The following is a 9,495-nucleotide window of genomic DNA, read 5'->3' as shown; positions in this document are numbered from 1 at the left end:
CTGCAGGGAACGGCAGCCACGGAGGGCCCGCGCTGGGGTGGGGGAGCGTGTGAGGAGGAAGAGGCGGCAGGGAGGAGCCCTTATGGACGGGCCACAGCCCCCGTTCCCACCCCCTGCGCCCGTTGGGGCAGGGGGAGGCAGAGGAGTAAAAAAAGGAGGCGAGGGGAATGTGTTTTAGCTTTTTTATCTTTTTCACCATCCAAACCTATTTTAATTTGCAAATAATTAAAATATTTTTTTCCAAGTCAAGTCTGTTTTGCCCATGAAGGTAATTGGTAAGTGATCTCCCTGTCTTTATCTCCTCCCATGAGCTTTTAAATCTTATTTTCTCGTCCCCATCCTATTGAGGGGGAGTGAGAGAGCAGCTGGGTGGGCGGCTGGCAGCCAGTCCAGGTCAATCCACCACAATATCACATGCCGTGGGATTTTATATAGCAGTTCCTTCAGAGGGAGGAATTCTTCCTGCATGATGTGCTTTAGTATCCAGCACATAACCCTTCTTCTCAAATGTACAGCACTGCATACTGGAGTGAAATCTCCTGGAGGTGGGAGAGAAAGACAGAGAGGAGGAGTGTGTGTGCCACTTGGAGAAAATGGGACAGCATATCCTGACCAACATTTGAGATGCCAACAGGTTCCTGTGTTCGTAGACTTGCAAGCTCGTAAGAGCTGCTGTGCTGGGGTAGACCACTTGTCAACAAAATTTCTACAGGTTTCCTTGTAATAAATCAGAAATTAGCGTTTATATTTTATAGTAATTCCTCTGTGTTGGAAATGCACAGCATGACAGTCATTATTTGAATGTGTCGCTGAAGTGTTTGTGAAGATGAGAGTTTAACAAAGAAAGTTACTGTGCTGAAATAAACATGGTAAAAAGGAGATAGGATAAATGAAAACATCTTCCTGTCCCTGCAGAAACTCAACGTATTGCATGAAGGTGTCCATGTCCTTGACGGTAGCTGAGAATGAATCTGGGCTTTGCTACAACAGCAAGATCAGATATCTGGAAAAATCAGAAGTCACTAAGAGAAAGACAATCTCCTGTCCTGATATTGAGGATTACAAAACAGCCAGTCAAGAGCCAGATGTGGTGTGGTACAAGGTAACTATTGCTGTCTTATTGCTGTTGTGCTGAAACTATACAAAACTTCCATTGTTTTCAGTCGGAGGCGTAGAGATGGCCTTTTCTGAGCCCGCAGTGGTTTGTGACTGGTCTGGAGGATGCTCTCCCGGTGTTACAGAAGTAATACTGAAGTACAGGAAAAACTACCCAGCAGAGTCATTGTCTAACAGAAATCAGCATCAAGGAGGCTGTTCTGTGCAGGAGGTCACATGATTTCTCTAACAGCTCTAACAGTTCCCAAACCACTGTGCTTCTGTACTAGTTTCCACCTTGGTAGGATGTTTCCTCACCTGATACTGTAGTAGAAACAAAGGGAGGCAACCTACAATGGAGCCAAAGGTGTATGAGCACCACCAGCTTAAGTAGTGCTACCCAATTAATTTTTATGAAGTCAGTTGGGTAATTTCACCAAGGCTTATTAATTTTTACCAAAGTCTTCTGGGTAATTTCACAGAGATGCATTTACTTTTGCTGAGGTTCACTGAGTAATTTTGCTGAGGTCTGTTAATTTTAACAGAAGTCTGTTAGATACTTCTACTACTCGGTAGGTAACATGGCTGGCTGTACCTTCTCCAAGGCCTGTCAAGCACTGCACACCACTCTCAGCAGCAGATGTATCGATGATGTGTTTCTGTAGCTTCCCAAGAAAGCAGGAGAATGACTAAAATATCAGGTATGAAGACCACAGCAAGGTCTGGCAAATTTTACCTGTTGTCTGGGCTTGGTCCAAAGTCTGATATTTGAAAAGACCTCAGGTACGAGTTGCTGCAAGAAACAATGGAGAATAAAGAGCTGAGAGCCAGGGGGAACAAGTAGTTGGGCAAGAGGAAGAGCTCAGTGGGGTCTGTGGAAAACAGAATCTGGATTGTAGGGATAAAGGCAGAATAAGTTTAGGACAAACTTGGTTCAGGTAATGAAGACAGAAACACACAAACTAGTTAAATCCTAAATTTTGAGTGCTTTATTTGCCAGCCTTAATAACATTACTTAAAGATAGTTATTTTGTGTGGAATAAGTAATATGTGCAGAGCTACAGATTTTTTTCGTCCTTAGCAGGTTGCATCAGAAAAGAACAAATATAAAAGTTGTCATCTATTTCTGTTTCTTACAGAAATCTCACATGTTCTATTTTACAGTAACAAAACGTGTGCCGTAACCCACTGTTAGTATAAACAAAGTTTTTCTTTCAGCCATTGAAGCTGTTTCTCTCAGCATATGGGTGGACATCTTCAGTGCTGTTCATACATAAAATATGTGTATTCAGTTAAGTCTGAAATCTTGGAGAAAAGAGTGTACCAGAGAGAAGGTGCTTCTTGCCCTGTCTTCCTAGGTATTACTGAACACCAGATCACTGAAAATCTCTTTCCAAAAGCGCACTGAAAAAATAGTCTGGCAGGAATAATCTTCAGCTGTCATGGAGCAGAAATCAGTCTAGGGAAGATACATGTACAACCCCACATCAACGATGTTGTGTGCTGACCAAGAAAAGGAACAGAATGGTCTTTGTTCTGTATGCCCACACATGTTATCTGGGTTGCACACACAGGTTGTGTGACACCAGGCTGGAGTGTGACAGCTGACTGACAAATCATCACTGCGGTGAAATTGAACAGAATTGGTGTGGTTGGATGATAACGGTGAGACAGTCAAAGTCAACAGCCTTTAGCCTGGCTTGATAATGAAAAGAGACATTAGTGGAATAACCTACTACATATACCTCCTTATCCATAATTAACAATAAGGTGCTATCATTTCAGTTCTTAGACAACACCTATGTCATCTGGACCTGAGTCAGGAAGCTCAGTAATGTGAAATATCACTATTAATATTATGCAGAAGGTACATATGTTAGGTTATCCCTTGAAACTTATTCCTGAAACAGGGTTTTGGAAAAATATTCTAGAGGGTATTATGGTACTAACTGTTAATAGGAGTCTGCCTATTCAAAAGAGCGTAAGTCCAGTTTCTAGAAAATATATTATTACTTGGATTACAAAATAAAATGATGAGTACTGGGATAACCCCTACAAACCTCAGTCTGGGACTTAAGATCGCATGCTGTGTGAGGCACCTTGTGTAACAAAAAGCTGGTCCCTTCTCCTGAAGAATAGTGGAAAGTGATATTCCACCTTAGGATCTGACTCTCACTTTCTGAAGAAGGCATCTGTTTCCAGTCATAGCACACTGGATCCTCAAGTTTTTCCCTTCTACCTTTGTGATTGAGTTTGATGTGTACATGAAGGTGTAATCAGCCATCTTGTGTAAATCTGCTCCAGAGGCACTGGGGGCAATTCCTTTTCATTATGCTGAAACATTTAGAGAAGATTTTCATCCGGGGGAGAGCATAAGTTGTCCAAAATAGAATAGTAGATAAATAAAGGAAGTCCTCGAGGTTCCTTCTTCATACCTTGGGCTGAAAAAATAAATCCTTGTGTTCACAAGAACCTGCCAGTTCTCTGGTAGTCAGGGAGTTTGGACTTGTGACCAATGAAATACCGTCAGGCAGGACAGGAATGGTTCAAGCCAACCATGTGCAGGACTCACCCTGCCTTCCAGAAGGCTTCTCTTTGTGGAGGGATTAATGAATCTGAGCCAATAATTGCATCAATTTACAGGGAGTTAACTGTAATTTAAACATGCTCTTAAAATAATTATGCCTGAATAGATTTCCACATACACACCCGATAAGTAATAAAACATTTGCTATGAGGATTTGTTTTAACAGTAGCATGAACTTCACTTCTGGCTAGAATTACACTGCATGAAATATTTATTTTTAAAGATTTCCACAATTAATGCCATTGATATACACACAGCTCTGCTACGCCTCTTGGAACTGTTTTGACAAGAAGTATAAGGATTTTTTTAAAAATAAATGTATGTGTCAAGGCATGATTGAATGGATGGGATTTAGCAGTAAGAGCAGTTTTGTAAAAAATCAACTGGCAGAGGAAAAAGGTATATTACCTCTAGAATGCGGAGTCTTAATCCATTTCCACCATCTCTTTTCTACTACTAGGTTGAAGGAAGGGCTGTGAAAACAATCAGAATGTCAGGTGAAGGACAGGTAGTTGTTATCTACCCTACAAAAAATAGAGTTGTTGAGGTGCTGCCACTTTAAATTTCAAGGAAGGGGAAAAGCAGCATAATAGTGCACAACTTAATTATTGGGGGGAAAAAAACCCAAATATTTAAGATGTCTAAGGAGAATAAATAGGCTAGAAAAAGAAACCTTCAGATTCTTCTAGCAGGTAAACATGGCGCAAAAGCAGAAAAGAGCAATTAATTGGTTAAACAAGTGATAGTCATACAGTTGAGCATTTACCTTCTTAGAGAAATCAGCAGACCTCTGACAGTAAAATCTAGATTGTTTCCACAATCTAAAGACTAGGTAGATTTTTTTTTTAATTGGATTGTTTCTCAGATGTTTTTGCTGCTTAAAATACAAATTGTTATGATTTCCCAGCTTCTTCCCTTTTTTGCTTTTAGTTTTGTGGATTGAACTAGTCTGTGAATAACAGGCAGAATAAACCAGGAATTTTCAACACATTTAGAAAGCCTGCATAGTCAGAAGAATAAAAATTAATTAGCTAAAATTTGGGAAAGAAAGGGTTATAAATAGTTTTTAATATGAAGAGTTTTAAGTAGATACAAAAAGAAACAATAGGAAATTAGTGGTACAATTCCAACAGAACAATTCCTCATTGTAAAGCCACAATAGCACAAACACTGTGCTAAATCATTAATCTGTAGTAGTAAAGATGTCACCCTTCTTATTACAAACATGTAGTATACAAAAAATAAAGTGTATGAAAATGTATCTTTGATGTCTTTGGTCTCATATTTTAAAAAATAAAATAGAGAATATAAAACTGGTAACGTATGATAGGGCCTTTCAGTGCTGCACTGAAAGGGTGTATATCTGAAATAGGCTTAATTTGTGTATCCTGGGAATCGTATTCCTTCTAAATTAGGATTGAATAGAACTGAATCCTATTCTTTGCTCAGTGTTCAGATTTAGTTACTCGAAGTAGGTGCTTGATGCACCTTTAAATAGGACTAAAAAATTGAGTGCAAATCAGAAAGGATTTATTGGCATTTCCTGGCTCAGATCTGTGTCCTGCATGAGTCTCAAGTGATGTCAGTGTAATTTAGTAACAAAAATAAGCTCTGATTCTTCTTAGCACAGCAGATAGGATCTGGATTCTGATCATTCTCTGTCATCGATGTTAACTAAAGTTCACATGCAGGAGACAAGATTACACTTTCCTTACAGCTGTACTTTGGAAACAGAAAGATAACCTGAACATTCCGTTACCTGCAGTTTCAGTATTCGAAATCTGACCACATTGTAATTGAATTTGGCCTACTAGGGATAGGGATAAATGCTTCAGTGCTCCATTTTGAAGTGCAAGGTCAAAAGCTCACAGTCCCATCTTTTTATTTCTTTATTATTATATTTTAATTTAGAAACTGACATTTTGGATTTGGAATATGTATGGAGGCCCATGAAAAAATTATGTTTGTGTCATCCTGATCTCTTGCTGTTATGCAATGTATTTGCATGTCAATGTATTTTCTTGTTTGGTTGTTTTCTTAAGAGAAAGCTTTGTTCTATTTTGTTTGCTGTATTTCTGACACAGCCATTTCAGACGAGCAGAAAATGGGGTATCTGTGAAGTTGCTGAGCCTGATGTAACTGATGCAGGATTGTTAGCAGCACTCTGGGAGCTTATTCCGTGTTGCCACTTTGGCAAAGGGAACAGAGGGGCATTAAAGGTACTAGGGCCCAATATTGCTTCGTGTGCTCTGGGTACAGAATTAGCCAAAGCCTCCAGAACTGTCGGGAGTACTGACTGTTTTAGAGAACTGAGAAAAGCATGATTTTGTTTGCAGGCAGAATGGGCTTGATGTTAAAGTTATTGAGAGACAATAAATATATCATCTCAAGGTACCTTTTAAAGAGACAGTGATCAGGTTGTGCCTACACTTTTAGTTCAGAGCATTCCAAGAAGTATTCAATCATGAGTACCGTTAGCGTGGAAGGTGACTGATCTGGCTGCAAGGATACAGTATGTTAGGAAGGGGAGAGCCTCTTCTTGCACTGTATCACACTCTGTACAGAAGGACACAAATGCTGTTCCAGTAGGACCACAATTCACAGTGATGAACATAAATCTGCCAAATAACAGCTCAGGTCTGCTTGGCGAAGTCAGTGAGAGCTGCAGGCCATGAGTACCATGTGCTCCATCAGAGGATACATGTGGGGGTGGTGCTACCAAGAGCCCAGTGATGGGAAAAGGCTGAATCAGAGCTCATCAGGTGCCAGAGAAGCCAGTGATGAGACCATACGGAAACCAGGCTTTCTGAATTCTCTTGCTCACGAAACTACTGCTGTTCTGCCTGTTTTCTTCTGTTGGTAAATGGTTTCTAGCCTGAGACTGTGTGTAAAGTTTGCCTTCAGGCTAATTCTTAACAGATGTTGCCCTTACTCCCTTCAAACAGAGATGTATTTTAATGGTCCATTCTCAAGTAGAGGTCTTGGCAGTTGTTCATCATGAAAAAGAGAGGATACTTAACCATTGCTTCAGGGCACCACGTATTAAACACGGCCCATGTGATACAGTGGGAATTACTGAACCTTAAAAACATTTCTGTTTAATTTCTATCTTCAAATTAATTCCAGTTTCAGATCTCTGTGCTTTCTGAAATTATATTTGAATTTGAATTGCAAAATATATTGAGATGGTTGTTTACTTATGTATGATACTGAAAATCTGATCAGGCAACACTGTCTTTTGTCATACAAGCTGGGTAATTTTGGCAATGGATTTTTTCCTACAGGAATGTAAGCCAAAAATGTGGAGAAGCGTTGTAATTCAGAAGGGAAATACTCTCTTAATACAAGAGGTCCAGGAAGAAGATGGAGGAAATTATACCTGTGAACTGAAGTTTGAAGGCAAACTTATACGAAGAACAGTTGAATTGAAGGTTACTGGTAAGAATCTTTGTTCTATGGCAATAGAAAAAATAAAGCTTTGAAATAATAAGAAAAAGTGGTTTTCACATGCCAGTGAATCTATCTGATAGATGTAAGTCCAAACCAAATCCCAGTAGCTGAGCAGTCCCAAACTAGGGTAAATTTGTATCAAGATCTTATAAAATTCTACAGAAGAATACTTCTACCATTTGCTTTGTAAAAAACCTGGAAATGCTGGTTATAAAGCAAAAGGTAGAGTGGACCTAAGTTCTCCCTATACTCTGGAAGTAATTCAGACTCCGGTTTTATCTTCCATGCTAAACAGAGGAAACGTTGACTGAAGCTGTGAAACAGGGTTTGGGTGAGGTTTGTCCTAGAATAAAACACAGCTAAAAGAGACGTCTTGAGTCATTAATATTTTTCTTTGAGTGACTGTTCCATAGTTTTAAGCTTTAGTTTAATTTTTGATGATCAGCTTCTCAAGTCTAGGGTTTGTCTTTAGTGAAGAGTGTGGCACAACCTGTTCCAAGGATGAAGTTAGGAACATTGGACTGTCCGGAGGAAAGTAACCTGCTTATCAGGAGATCACACGTATGTTTCTGAGTCCATGTAGTAACCTACTAGTCAACAGTATTTTTCTGTCTCTTTTTGTCAGGTACCAGAAATGAATGGGTAAAATAGTATTGCCTACCAATATATTCCTGATGCCCTTCCATTCCAGTGTACAGTATGTCATATATAATTATTATTTTGCCTTCAATGTCTGTGGATTTTTGCAAGTATCTGAAAACAGTTCAGTGTTTTTCAGCCTTTCGCACAAAACCATATAAACAAATGGTTAGGTGTTTTCCCATCTGTGTTTTGACATACTGATTAAAATACTCAGGGACTTTATTGAAGAATATGACTCATGGGAGGCAGAAAGAAAACCACATACCAATGTAGTTGTTGACACACATCCTGAGAGTTTGCTTTCCCCAGGCCTAGTGCAGATCTAGGTTGGAGGCACCTCTGGGGACCATCCCATCCAACCCCCAGCTCAAGCAGAATCAGCTACAGCAGGCTGCCCAGGGCTGTGCCCAGTTGGGTTTTGATTATCTCTGAGAATACAGTCTCCACAACCTCTCTGGGCAAGGCTGCCACAGTGTTCAACCACCCTCACAGTAAAAAAGATTTTTCTTATGTTTAAACAGAATTTCTTTTATTTCAGTTTGTGTACCCATTGCCTCTTACTCTTTCACTGGGCACCACTGAGAACAGTCTGGATCCATCTTCATTACACCTTCCCACCAGTGTTATACGCATGGATAAGATCCCCAGAGCCTTCTTTTCTCCAGACCAATCCACCCCAGCTCTGTCAGCCTGTCCTTCTGAGAAAGATACTCCAGTCCCTTAATCATCTTTGCTTATCAGGAGATCACACGTATGTTTCTGAGTCCATGTAGTAACCTACTAGTCAACAGTATTTTTCTGTCTCTTTTTGTCAGGTACCAGAAATGAATGGGTAAAATAGTATTGCCTACCAATATATTCCTGATGCCCTTCCATTCCAGTGTACAGTATGTCATATATAATTATTATTTTGCCTTCAATGTCTGTGGATTTTTGCAAGTATCTGAAAACAGTTCAGTGTTTTTCAGCCTTTCGCACAAAACCATATAAACAAATGGTTAGGTGTTTTCCCATCTGTGTTTTGACATACTGATTAAAATACTCAGGGACTTTATTGAAGAATATGACTCATGGGAGGCAGAAAGAAAACCACATACCAATGTAGTTGTTGACACACATCCTGAGAGTTTGCTTTCCCCAGGCCTAGTGCAGATCTAGGTTGGAGGCACCTCTGGGGACCATCCCATCCAACCCCCAGCTCAAGCAGAATCAGCTACAGCAGGCTGCCCAGGGCTGTGCCCAGTTGGGTTTTGATTATCTCTGAGAATACAGTCTCCACAACCTCTCTGGGCAAGGCTGCCACAGTGTTCAACCACCCTCACAGTAAAAAAGATTTTTCTTATGTTTAAACAGAATTTCTTTTATTTCAGTTTGTGTACCCATTGCCTCTTACTCTTTCACTGGGCACCACTGAGAACAGTCTGGATCCATCTTCATTACACCTTCCCGCCAGTGTTTATACGCATGGATAAGATCCCCAGAGCCTTCTTTTCTCCAGACCAATCCACCCCAGCTCTGTCAGCCTGTCCTTCTGAGAAAGATACTCCAGTCCCTTAATCATCTTTGTGGTGCTTCACTGGACTCGTTCCAGTATGCCATGTCTTTCTTGTAGTGGGATTGATATTGCACTGGGCCACATTATTCACCTGTCTGAAAACTGAGTTCTCATCAATATGCTATACCAGGAGGACAGGGTGGGATCAGGGCTGAGACTGCTGAAC

The 9,495-nt window shown here is 40.3% G+C and overlaps 1 protein-coding gene across 1 annotated transcript in view; it reads left to right on the top strand.

Annotated features, from left to right (window-relative positions):
- IL1RAPL2 (interleukin 1 receptor accessory protein like 2) overlaps positions 1 to 9,495 on the top strand; it is a 382,362-nt gene that overhangs the window by 200,193 nt on the left and 172,674 nt on the right. The window contains exons 3-4 of the mRNA XM_009636393.1: positions 916 to 1,102; positions 6,967 to 7,120. Coding sequence (XP_009634688.1) covers positions 916 to 1,102; positions 6,967 to 7,120 — 341 coding nt within the window. The remainder of the gene's footprint in view (positions 1 to 915; positions 1,103 to 6,966; positions 7,121 to 9,495) is intronic.

Source organism: Egretta garzetta, unplaced genomic scaffold (assembly GCF_000687185.1).
Source record: "Egretta garzetta isolate BGI_Z169 unplaced genomic scaffold, ASM68718v1 scaffold53, whole genome shotgun sequence".
Lineage (NCBI taxonomy): Eukaryota > Metazoa > Chordata > Aves > Pelecaniformes > Ardeidae > Egretta > Egretta garzetta.
The sequence above is the reverse complement of the archived record's forward strand: the minus strand, read 5'-3'. Positions and strand labels throughout refer to the sequence as shown.